The 13,609-nt window shown below is 39.2% G+C and overlaps 1 protein-coding gene across 1 annotated transcript in view; it reads left to right on the top strand.

Annotated features, from left to right (window-relative positions):
* GMCL1 (germ cell-less 1, spermatogenesis associated) overlaps positions 1-13,609 on the top strand; it is a 175,771-nt gene that overhangs the window by 46,244 nt on the left and 115,918 nt on the right. The window contains exons 3-4 of the mRNA XM_089687192.1: positions 1,638-1,761; positions 12,824-12,920. Of these exons, the coding sequence (XP_089543318.1) occupies positions 1,638-1,761; positions 12,824-12,920 (221 nt within the window). The remainder of the gene's footprint in view (positions 1-1,637; positions 1,762-12,823; positions 12,921-13,609) is intronic.

Genomic DNA, 13,609 nt, shown 5'->3' with positions numbered 1-13,609 from the left:
CTGGACAGTGCTGATTAGCCCTGTACTGATCACATGCACCCTCCTAAAGAGAAAAAAACTTCAGAAATTTACACCAAACTGAGCATGTGCAAAATGACTCCTAGAGCTCTGTACTATCAGCAGATGCATTGGGGACAGTAGAAGGGGAGCATCAGAGCAGATAGGATCAAACAGCCTTTTTACACAATGCAAAGGATTAACCTCTTGGATTCCACAGTGAGTATAACAAACATGTTTTACTGCATATAAAGACTTAATTTACTGTTGTGGGTTTAGTAACTTAGTGATTTACAAAATAAAGGGAACCCAACTGAGTTACAATATGATTCAAGGCAAGAAGTTTTTAAGAGCTCTGCTTGTGGAAAACTGTCATACTTTTCTTAAATGAGCGCCTTCACATTACATTTTTTGCAAATAATTGTGTATTCTGTTTTGCAATGCACCCAAATGAAAGCAGATGTATTTCTAACTATGTGCATGGAGGATTCTCCGCTACCAGTTCATGTACTCAACCCTCCTTTGTATTCTTGAACCATGACCGCATCAGATTGGGTGCGGTCACTGTCTGGCCATCCATATTTTTTTTTTTTTTTTTGTACACCTGGTTTAGTGGATTTTTAAAGCTACTTTTGTTGAGCTGGGTAATGCTTGCAGGGTAATCCCATGGCTTGCTTTGTGGCTGATTTTAACAGCAATCTGCTGCAGTCTAAGCTGTTTGTGGCCAGATTTATATTTGACTGTCCCCAGTTCATTGAGAGATCACTAGGTTGATCACACAACCATTTGTCAAAATCTTTTAACTGGGCTTTGTGTGCACTCTGCATTCATTCATTTACTATGGAGATTCCAAGTGTGAGTTTGTACTCCAGACTAACTATTGATAAGAATGAGAGTGCAGAGCATATGTTTGGTCCCGGATTGTGGCTGCTGTGTGACCCAGTCAGTCTAGCTGGATCGGTGGCACGGGAGTATTGGGCTGGGAGGGGGCTAGGTAGACTGCAATGTACTGTAAGGAATCTTTCACATCAAGAGGTGCGACCAAGCGTTCGTGGTGGTTTTTTTTTTTTTCGGACAGAGGAGAGGCATTAGATCACCTGTCATATTTTTACTTCCACTTCACCCTCTCTATATATCTCGTTTAACATCGTTATTGAACGTAATAGAAAATCACACATTTGGCTTGTTCCCAAAGCAATAATAGAGGGGAAATCTTTCAATGGGATACTAGTTCTGGTGACACCATGGGCTTCCCTTGCTTTGCAGGGATTTTTTCTCACTTCCTCTTTTGTTGGCTGTGGGACAGAAAGTGAAGGCAAATCTTCCTTATCAATCACAGAAAATGAACAAAAAAAAAACAAAACTGATTGGGTATAATCCTTCCTTACTCTATCCAAAATTAAGAGTTATTTTAGTTTTATTTTAACGGCACTGTTGCACATCTGCCATCTGTTAACAATGCTGGATGTACCGTCACACTGTGATTTGAGGCTTGGCTTTCCAATATCTGCATTGTTCGCTGCAACTTAATGCTTTACGGAAGAAAGTTTTTTTAGTTGATGTCCTAAAGGGAATGATTGCTAACAATTTTTTTTTTTTTTTTTTTTTTTTTTTTTTTTTTTTTTTTTTTAATCCTACAGAAAGAAGCTAAAAAGTACATCAAAATATATTTACCAGACCCTCTTCTTGAATGGTGAGAACAGTGATATTAAGATATGCGCACTTGGAAATGAATGGAACCTGCACAAAATCTACCTCTGTCAGGTAAAGAGCTGATACTGTCTGACGGGTTCTGTGCTTTTCAATGTATAAATGCAAAAATAAATTAATTTAAAAAATAAATTATTTATATATTTAGTACAATATACAGACACAGCAGGTAAAATAAGTATTGAACACGTCACCATTTTTTCTCGGTAAATATATTTCTAAAGGTGGTATTGACATTAAATTTTCTCCACATGTCTGTTACAACCCATGCAATCCATACATACAAAGAAACCAAAACAAATAAGTTATCTGTAAAAAAAAATAAAATAAAAAAAAATGGAATGACACAGGGAAAGAGTATTGCCAACACATTAACTGAAATTTATTTAATACTGCGTACAAAATCCTTTGTTGGTAATGGCAGCTTCAAGATGCCTCAAATGAATGCGTTCAGAAATTGTTGTATAATAAAATGGAATGACAAAAAAGGCATGGAAAGCCAGGACGCCAGCTGAAATCTTTCACTAATTAGAAAGCAATCCTACCCTTTGTCAGTGCAAATTATCAGCTACTTTAGTCTCAACTGCCTGCCTATAAAAAGGTGTCTCATTACCAAGGTGTCACACATGAAACTCATGAAAAGGAAAGGGCTCTCTCAAGACCTTTGCAACCTTATTGTTGCAAAACATACTGATGGCATTGGTTACAGAAGGATTTCTAAACTTCTGAATGCTCCAGTGAGCACTGTTGAAGCCATAAATCGGAAGTGGAAAGAACATCATTTCATCATAAACTGGCCGCGACCAGGTTCTCCTCACAAGATTTCTGACAGAGGAGTGAAAAGAATTATCAGAAGAGTTGTCTAAGAGCCATGGACCACTTGTGGAGAACTTCAGAAGACCTGGAATTAGCAGGTACAATTGTCAAAGAAAACCATAAGAAATGCTCTCGACCTCTATGGCCTGTATGCATTCTCACCACGCAAGACTACGCTGCTGAAGTAAAACCATGTTGAAGCTTGTTTAAAGTTTGCTGCACAACATTTAGACAAGCCTATGAAATACTGGGAGAATATAGTCTGGTCAGATGAGACCAAAATTGATCTCTTTGCCATAATACACACCATGTTTGGAAGTCAAATGGCACTGCACATCACCCCAAAAACACTGTACCAACAGTTAAGTTTGGAGGTGGGAACATCATGTTGTGAGGCTGTTTTTCAGCATACAGTACTGGCCAACTTAATGTCATTGAAGGAAGGATGAATTGAAAAATGTACCAAGACTTTCTTGTTAAACGTCTGCTACCATCTGCCAAGATGATGAAGATGAAACGAGGGTGGACATGTCAGCAAGACAATGATCACAAACACAAAGCCAAGGAAACTGTTGGTTTCAAAGAGAGAAAATAAAGCTGCTAGAATGGTTCAGCCAATCACCTGACTTAAAGGTTAGAGTTCACAGAAAAGGCCCATGGAACCTTCAAGATTTCAAGACTGTTTGTGTAGCATGGACAATGCACAGCCGACCCTAGCTAGGAATCCACCTCACTGCAAACATCTAAGATCTTTTTGCAGCCAATTTTCTGTTAAGGAGAGTTACGGACCACCTGTCACAGTGGTCCTCCCTACCAATTTATAGGATGGGAAAAGAAATGTAATCAGAATTATCATTTTACCCAAATTTCTATATCTTTTCAGAGCTTTACCAGTTCCTGTACCTGCATATTTCCGCCAAATTATTCAACCGCGCGTTGTAACCTTCATGGGGGGGGGGGGTGGAGAGTTTGTCAAAATCACATATAGCTAAAACTACTTTTATTTCTTCCCAAAATTAGGGGGGACTTGGGACTACCTAATTTCGCTGCATGCTACCACGCATCGCATCTCGCTCAGCTGCCTAAATATTCAAAGGCTGAAATCCCACTCTGGGTTGCAATTGAGTCAGTAAACTGTGACCCCATTTCGGTTGCTAACCTCTTGTGGCTTCGCCCAAAAGATCGAGCCTATGTAACTATATGGGGTAAACTTAAAATGTATATAATTTATAGTCAACTCATATCCCATTTCTCTTTTCTAAAGAATCCGGCCTTTCTCCTTGTTTGGGATTCTCCCACTTCGTTTCAGGCATGGACCGCAGCTGGTCTCATCCGCCTCTATAAATTAGTCTCTGCAACAAGACCATGGATACCTTGATGCCAGAGATCGCACTGTCTTCGGGGAACCTCGCTCTGTTCTGTTCTCTTTACTTACTGCTAGTTCTTCCCTCCTTTTACTTTCTTCCTCCCTTTCCTTTGGGTTACTCTTCCTTGAGCAAGTTTAAATCTGTAATCCCTTTCCGGTACATAACTCAGTCGGTTCTTAAGCAATTGCTGAATCTTGAAGCGTTAAGCTTTCATTGAATGACATAGATGAGGTGACTTGGCATTGTGTTGGTCTTTTCTTACAAGCTGTAAGTAATGTAGGTTATAGCTGCTTTTTTTAACAGAAATAGATGTCACCTACTATGTACACCATTTATTATACCTACTCCTTTTTTTATCTTGTAAACCCAATAAACAAATTGAACAAGAAGACTGTTTGTTTGTGCCACAATCACACCTGAGCAATACATGCGACTAGTTTCTCCATACAGGAGGCGTCTTGAAGCTGCCATTACCAACAAAGGATTTTGCACAAAGTATTAAATAAATTTCAGTTAGTCTGTTGGCAATACTCTTTCCCTGTGTCATTCCATTTTTTTTTTTTCTTTTACTGATAACATTTTCTGAACTTATTTGTTTTGGTTTCTTTGTATGTATGGATTGCTTGGGTTGTTGCCTAAATGTGGTAAAAATTTCATGTCAATAGCACCTTGATCTCCTGCTGGTTTTGAATTTTTGCCCACTCACAAAGAAATGATCAGTCTAAAAATCGAACGGTAGGTGTATTGTAACACAGAGACCGAATAGCAACAAAAAATTCAAAAGTAATGCCTGGCTAACAAATTATGCACTGATTTGCATGTTCATGAGGGAAATAAGTATTTGATCCCCTTCACAAAACATGACTTAGTACTTGGTGGCAAATCCCTTGTTGGCAATCACAGAGGTCAGACGTTTTCTGTAGTTGGCCACCAGGTTATCACACATCTCTGGAGGGATTTTGGCCCACTCCTCTTGGCAGATCCTCTCCAAGTGATAAAGGTTTGCTGGCTGATATTTGGCAACTCGAACTTTCAGCTCCCTCCACAGATTTTCAATCGTATTAGGGTCCAGAGACTGGCTAGGCCACTCCAGGACCTTAATGTGCTTCTTAATGTAAGCATGACACATGTTGTTAGAGTGGGAGGACATCGTATGACGTCCTCCCAGAACAAGAGAACCGCCTTGAGCCTGTCATTTTCCTTTATATGGCGGGCAGGAGGCGGTTAAATAGTTTATATATGGGTCAAGCTGGTCCAAACAACCTATTTCAGTTGCTGACCACAGGGGTGTGGAAATTTAAAAGAAAAAAAACAAAACCACTTGTCCAGGGTCCCAATCTACTTGTCCCTCATTATCTACTCCTCCGGATTAAAAACTATTTTACCCAAACAGTATTTATATCTGATGTGCTTTGATGTTTTTAACATTGTGCTGTTTATCTCCTCCTCACCTCCCTGCCTGCCTCCAGCACCACACCAGGGGACTACCAGGGAGGGGAGAGACCTTGCAGTGTAATGAGCACTGGTTGGGTGCTTCTCTTTCTTAACACTCAGCAGAAGCACATTTGCTGAGTAAGTGAGACGTCAACCCCCATGAGAAACTTTATTCCTTCAGGTTATCCTCGCACACAAAAAAACACTTGGGTGCTCAGTTTTAACACGTGTTGAGCAGCCAGTCAAGCTCCAGTGTCTGCTCTGTTAAAGGACAAGTTCTTTTTAAATAAATGCACATTTATTTTTTTCCGGTTAAAAAATGTGCGTTTAACTCGCACTGACTGGAAGAATCCGTGAACTACTGGAGCGCTCAACAGCGCCGTGGTAGTTCATTGAGAACTACAGACTATATGCCGGTACTCATAGTTGATGAATTCATAGAATTCTGTGTATGGATGATTCTGCGATGTGGGCGGAGCCCGGCACAGCCACGCTCTTTTCAAAAAGTGACAGCTAGTATGGGGAACTTCTTCCCATACTACTGTGACACAGAGGGCTCGGATCGCCAAGCTGCTGCAGGAGCAGAAACGTGTTCCACCCTTAAAACGGTTGAAACATGTACCATGTTCCCAAAGGTGAACTTATCCTTTAACCCTTTCGCTGCCAGAGCCCTTTTCTGTATTTATTTATTTTTTGCACGTGTTTAATAAAATCATTTACAGCACACACAGGGCTTGGGCTTGAAGATTACACAAAACACCCAAAACATTTTATATTTTAAAGCAGTCACCCTAGAGAATAACATAGTGGTAGTTCCAATTTTTTTATGTCACACGACATTATGACAAAGGTCTTGGAAACCCCAAATTTCAGTAAAAAACACACTTAAGTTAATTTTAGGGCACAAAAAGGCAATACATTACCATTTTTTTGTAAAATACAAAAGATGAGATTGCACGGAGTTAAGATACCCAACATGTCAAACCTTAAATTTGCATGCGCACGTGAAATGGTGACAAACTTAGTAACCTATATTTTCTACAGGTGACGCTTTTAAAGCCCCTATAGGTAATCAGTTTAGTGTTACGGAGGAGGTTTGGTGCCAGAATTATTGCTCCCATTCTGATGTTCGTGGTGATATGTAACATGTTTATCGCAATTGACTTTCATGTGCTGGTGCCCAGACGTGTGTGTTTTTACATTCATACGTGCGCAAATGTGAGGGGGGGGCCTCAAAATTTTCAGGGAGGGGGTGGAGTTTGTGCTTGGGTGTTAGGTAAAAGTGAAAAAAATGTTTTTATTTTTTAATGGTAAAAAATTAAATTTTTACTCATATTAGAGGAGACCCTGCACGTCTCCTCCTGGATATATTGCAATACATTTCTCCCTGACTATTCTAGCCAGGGAGTATGACAGTGGTGACCCAAAAGTGATGTCATACACATCACATCCGGGTCAGGACAAGAAGGGGAGGAGAGCGGATGTGTGTCCACTTAACAACTCAAACCCCTCCCTCACTACTGGAACTTGCCATACTGATCCCGGACCTGCAGATTGACAAGTGGAGCCAGGGATAGATGTGGGGGAAGGGGACAAAAACCCCCCAGGAAACTTGCTGGTTACTCGCAGTAGGGCTAAATGGGGAAAAAAATCCACCTGCCCGGCACCTGGTCCCAGGTGTTGGGCGATATAAATCGCACACCCCTGTCAACCGTGCAACCACTGTGTGTGCTGTAATGACTATAGTAACATTAGCTGCATACAGTAAGCATGCTATGTTTCCTGGAGCAGTAAGGATGACTTCCTATCTGCTCCTTAAATTAAAAAGAATTGTTTTTCCACCATTCAGAAAGAGCCTTGTATTGTCAGTAATGAATACAAGGCTTCCTCTGATTGGCTGAGGGGAGATGATCAGATGAAGTAAAAATTTCCTCCTCAGCCAATCAGAGGAAGCTTTGTATTTATAACAATATAACACTTCTCCTAGATGGCAGAGAAGCACTGCTGTTGAGACACAGCACCATGTAATGTATGTAGCTAAAGCTACTACAGTGCATTACAGCAGGCGCAGTGTCTGCATTATTTAGCAATTGAAATAGGTTGTTTGGGCCAGCTTGACCCATACAAACTATTTTAAAGTGAATTGAAACCTGGAATTTTGCTTTAACACTATTTAAAGTAAGAAAAAAAAAATACTCCATAGTTGAAGATTGCCATTGAGGTTAGGAAATCTTATATTCTTTGTCTATAGGACCTAAAAGGTACGTAAGAATTCCTTTGGGACTTTAATGGCAGAAAAAGTATCTAAAAGACCAATTACAAATTTTTTATTCGTATGAAAAATTTTTGGCCAAAAGGCCAATAAAACCTGGTAATGGTTCAACAACAATTGCACATATGATACAAAGGACTAAATATTTGACATATACCCTTGTGGCCCTGTTTTCCCCTCTTTCTGTGGGTTGTTCTTACCAGTATTGGATATGGTTCTACTGACATACATATTGATTGGAAGTGCACACTTTACTGAGCATATGGATCTGTTGTATTTGCATTCTTTGAATATATACCTTTTTGTACGTTCTTGTGTTTAAATATATTTTCTCTATATACTATTGATGTTGTATTTGTTGTATCACAGCATTACTATACCCATCTGTTCCTCTGAAGGAGGAACTTTATTCTGAAACATGTTGGGAGTTATTGGAAGACCACACCGCTATCAATCAAGATATATCTTTGTATATCGGTGTATGTGTATTCCACAAGGGTATATGTTGAAAATTAAGTCCTTTGTATCATATGTGCAATTGTTGTTGAACCATTACCAGGTTTTATTGGCCTTTTGGCAAAACAAATTTCATACGAATAAAAATTGACAGTTGGTCTTTTAGATACTTAATTTTTTTCTGCCGTTTTAAAGTCCCAAGGGGATTCTTGCGTACCTTTTTTTTTTTTTTTTTTTTTTTTTTTTTTTTTTTTTTTTTTTTTTTTTTTTTAGGTCCTGCTCTGCACAGTTTAGGAATGTTGGCAGTTACCAGTTATGTATCACTAGGCTCATATCTTTTCATTTATATTCTTTGTCTTGGTGTGTACCCGCATCTATACCAAAAAATATTAAGATGATAATGCATAGTAGAATTCACTTAAATATTGGTGTACTGAAAAAGCTACCACACTTTACTTTTTATTTTCACCCGGTGATCCCACCAGTACTTCTCTAATATTTCACCTTCATTTACCAGACCAAGCTGTTCAGCAAAAGTTGCAGTTAATGGATTGAGACAAACCATTTAATACTGAATGGTGCTTACAGTGGTCAGCATTTATTCATGGATATAAAACCTTTATCCCAAAAGGAAAATGTTGCTGTAACTGCTTAAAAGAACTAGCAGTTTGGTTTTAATTTTGCTTTTAAGTCCATGTAAAAATCTGCTAGCTTATGTAAGGGTCCTCCTACACATTCCAATCTGACCATACAACAAATGTAAAATCCATTTTAGCTTTACCAAATGGAGAGGGAGAGATGAGATTGTGATTTAATGTCCTTAGCTGTTTAGCTGCACAGTCAAGTTACTTTGTGTGGCAAAAGTACTGAATTTGCTAAAAAGTAATATTTACACAGAGCACTGGCACCCTCTACTGGCCTGTCACTTGAAATAAAAGTAAAGCACATCATTTTTAATATAGCACCTGACGGCTGAAACTGAGTCTTCATTAAAATCCTTTTGCTGATCTTTTACCACTGGTATCTGTGTACAGTGGGAGGTCTGAAGACAGGATTGAGCAGCTACTGACAGAAGGGATATCTGTGTTAAAATGGTATTAAAAGACAAACTTGTACATCTAGCACACACTGCTGAATGCTGTGGTTCCACCCTTGTACTGCTACTTGGCAATATGTCAGTTCCAGAAAATCTGACATACAGATTCAGAGAATCTCTAGCCCTCATTAGATATATACCAAAATGCATACATTTTGGTTTTATTAGGTATGGTTATCCCTGCTTGATAATAAAATTGACAATCTATGGGCAGCTTCAATACATGAAGATACTGTGGCTCATCCACTTCAGGACACCGAGAAATTATTTTGGGAAGACTTCAAATGACACAGAGGATTATTTCATGAAATGGTCCCAGGGTTTTGAGTATACATGCATATGATCATTTTATTTGAATATGGTTGCATGTACAAAAGTGGAAAAGTTTTGGACACTTTTGGGGAAAAAAAAATTTCCATAATGCAGAAATGCTTTCTAAAAATGTCAGTTACAAATCCAGAAACGTCATAGAAAATGCAGTAACCTTCGTTAAATCTGTGATTAGGATGACCACCTTTTTGCCTTTTAAAAACAGCAGCAATTCTCTGTGGTATACTTGAATGTATATTCAGAAGGTACTGAAAGAGGCTGTTTCAAGCCACTTTGAGAACTTGCTACAGTTCACACACCACTTTGTGTTCTACTTCCTTTGGATTCTAGCTCCACACTGGCTCGATGGTGTTCAGGGCATGATGGACATGCATCTCACTGTAATATTTAGCAGCAAGAGGGCAATTTTAAACTAGTCATAAACTGTATTTGTAACTCAGTTCAGAGCACCTGCTATTATTTTTCTGCTCTCAAGTCTGTTTTTTTTTTTTATTTAAGCAAGTCTTTTTGGCTTTTGCTGTGGTGTAATGTTTCAGGGTTAAACCGCCACATCTACAGCAACCTCATCCTATATGTGTAAGGATGGTCATGGATAGATCGAAATTCACCGAGTTCAGACCCAGATTTCAATCCATCTGTGGCCATTGTTTACCAATCAACTTCTGTGTAACCGCGCTGTCGGATAAAGCCACTTGATTAGTGACTGCAGCATTGATTTGTATATTCTGTCAGTGGGGACTCTTCCCACTGCCAGAATAAATGCATTGGGGAGGATTCCCCAATCCACTTCAAATGTATACATGAGCGATTTGGGTATTTTTTTTTTTTGTTTTTTGTTTTTTTTGGCTGAACTTAAAAACTCAACTGCATGGGGCCAGCTCAAGACATGCAAAGTACTAGTGCAAGCCTGACCTTTTTAACCCTACCCACTGTCTTACGAGAGAGCCTGGAGCTACAAAGAAGCAACAAGATGGTAGTGCAAATAAACAGTGTAAAGGCCAGACATACATAAATTAAGGCACTCAAAGATGGGTTTTAACTTTTTATATAGGGAAGAAACTTCAAGACTGTGCACCAGCATTAGGAAACAAATTGGGTAATTGGTACTATATGCAAAGTTGATTCATTTTGCTGTCAGTAATATATTGGCCAAGAAAGTTTTTATGAATGTGAAGCTATCCTTTAAACAGTCTGTCGTTTTAAACCCTGTGCAATAGGGTTGATTTACAAAAAGTGGAGAATGCAAAATCTGATGTGTTCTGTGGAGTGCTGTGGAGGCATGAGGTGTCTGACAAACCCCAGATGTCTCATTAAAGCCTAGAACACAATTGGGTTGGGGGGGGGGGGGGGTTTACTAAAACTGCAAATCTAGAAAACTGGCACAACTCTGCATAGGAACCAATCGGCTTCCAGGTTTTTTTTTTGTCAAAGCTTAATTTAACAAGCTGAAGCTGGAAGCTGATTGGCTACCATGCAGTGCTGCACTGGATTTTGCACGCTCCAGTTTTAGTAAATTAACCTCCATGTGTCTTTGTAGACCACAGTACCTTCCTTAAACCCAATTTTCTTTTGTTTACAACCAGGACTTTACTACTGCTTTAAGTCATAATATAGTAGTATGCACCGCATACTAGTACATTATGACAGACTTGCATACAAATAGAGCCCTCCAGCACTGCAATGTCATGGCTCCCCAGCAATTCCATCTTCACCTGGTCGTCTTCTGGGGTTGGAATCTTAGGCCACTTGAATGGCCTGGTAGCGCTGGCGTCGCTCCTGTGCATGCGCATGGGAGACACATCGCTGTAACATGCAGCGTAGGTCGTAAATGTGGTCTGAGCTGTGCATTTGCAGCTCAGATCACATTGCCCACTGACAGGCAGGGGGAGATTTATGACAGAAGAGACCTCTAGGGTCTCTTCTGTTATAAAATTGCTGCCTGTCTGCAGATTCTGTAGATTACTACCAATTTAAGAGCTTCTCCTCAGTACAGTCATTCTAAAGGGTTAAGAGAATTTATATGTAGTCATTTCTTGCTTCCTCCAGCTTAAAGCTGGGCTTTTATGTCATGGTCAAGGGTGGTTGTTTGTTTTTTTTACTTTTTTTTACAAATGCTGCTGGCGGATTTAGATAAAGGGAATTGTCTTCTGATTGTTTTGATAAGAAGAGATACATCAGGTTATCCACAATGAACACCTGTTGGATGTATTGTGAAGACATTCTCTGGTTCAAAGTGTAATGGTCTTTGAATTTTTTTTTCTTTTTTCTAATACAGGCTAGCCAATATAGACAGACCTTTCTCTCATCTTCCATATAACAATTTAGAGAGTGACTCCAGGCAAAACACAAACTGTCTGATTTTTTTTCTTTTTATTTGGTTGCTGGGTGGATGAAATACGATTTGTAGCCTTGGCAGGAAATTAAAACATTACAAATCATTCTTTTTGATGAATTCAAAATCTCCTTTTTTTTTTTTTTTTTTTTTTTTTAAGTCGTGGCTTTTGGGGGTGAGGGTATATCTATGCAGGTTTGCATGCAGACTTCCCTAGGTAATTCCCACGTGATGCAGTACCTCGAATAATTAAAAAAACTGAAATCCACTGAAAGTGTGTGTATTCCAGCACTCTGTAAGCAGTAGTCTCCCCCCACACTCACAATGGTTTACGGGAATTTCGGACATACACTCCATAGAAAACCTTTCTACCTCCTGCCTTCCACTGGACACTACTCACCTGTTCTCAGGAGTAAGGGAGGGTTCATGCTGGGGAGGAGTGAGATTCCCCCTTTACCCTTCTATTTTCTATTCCCGCAGTGCGGGAACGCACAGGAATCACTGCGAATCCTGCATTGCATTAGTGTGAACCGAGACTGAATGGGCTGAAATGGCACTGCACCTAAAGTAGTGCATGCTCTACTTTTTCAAAGTAAGTACCATGTGATCCAGTGCGGGCAAACGTACTGTTTGTGACCTGCGTTTTGGGGTGTCGTTAACTTTGCACTGACATACACAGCAGATCACAAGGGCAATGCAACTGAAATGCGGTGTGGGAAGCTGCATGGGGAGCATGGCTTTCTCACACTGCATTGTAGTGTGAAAGGGTCCTTAAGGAAAAGCTGTGCTTTCTACATACAGTATTCTAAGCCTTTTCTACTATAATCACCAATATCTGTGTTTGACGGTGTCTCCAGGACAGGAAGTGGGGGAAAATCTGTAACCTCAACATAAACTTTATTAAATAAAATAATTTAAAAAAAAAATGAAAACATTTTTTGGTTAGAGTTGCCTATTTATTTTTTATTTTTTTACAGCAGTTGTAATATACTGTTTTATTTTTCTTTGTGCAGTCTGGATACTTTTCCAGTATGTTCTGTGGCTCCTGGAAAGAGTCCAACATGAATGTGATAGAACTGGAGATTCCTGATCACAATATCGATGCAGAAGGTAAGAAGCTTGGACATTTAAAAATATACATTAACACCTGTCTTTTTTATTTTATTTTTATTATTATTATTCAGATTATGACTATCTCCCTTTACCCATCTTACTGAAGTTTCCATGTGGTGACTAAGCCTTAAGATTTGTAGCTTGACACCACTGTATTGTCTTCATGGAATTCCACAATCTCTCCTGATGTCTGTTTACTCGTCTTTATAACTTGTATGAAATAATTGCATGTACCTAGTTGTGCTGTATGAAATTGAACATACCTTGCATAGTGTCCATGAAAACTCAAGACCCAGTGGAGGAAAAATGCAGTATATACCACGGTATATCCAGTGCCCGATTTCCCGTTCATGCTAGCAGCTTACTATTATTTTGTTTGTTTTAATGAAGCTGTAAAGAGATAAAGTTCAGAAACACAGCATGACATGAGATGCTGTAAGGCTATAAAGGTAATTAAAAAAAAAAATAAAAAAATTTTATGCAGTGCTTTTACAGCAAATTTCCCTTTTTGGCCATTTGTCTGTCTGTTTTCTGTTCTGTGGTTTCTTATTCAGTACCCACCCTCAACACTGAGAGCCTCATTTTCTGATAATCCCAGTATTTCAGGATACCCCATTTACACGTTGGTTGTAAAACTGTCAGCTACACATCTTTAATTTAGTACCAATTTTGAAAGGGACAAATGG

The sequence above is a fragment of the Staurois parvus genome, unplaced genomic scaffold, assembly GCF_062004578.1.
Source record: "Staurois parvus isolate SC_StPar_1 unplaced genomic scaffold, SC_StPar_1.0 ptg000420l, whole genome shotgun sequence".
Classification (NCBI taxonomy): Eukaryota; Metazoa; Chordata; class Amphibia; order Anura; family Ranidae; genus Staurois; species Staurois parvus.
The sequence above is the reverse complement of the archived record's forward strand: the minus strand, read 5'-3'. Positions and strand labels throughout refer to the sequence as shown.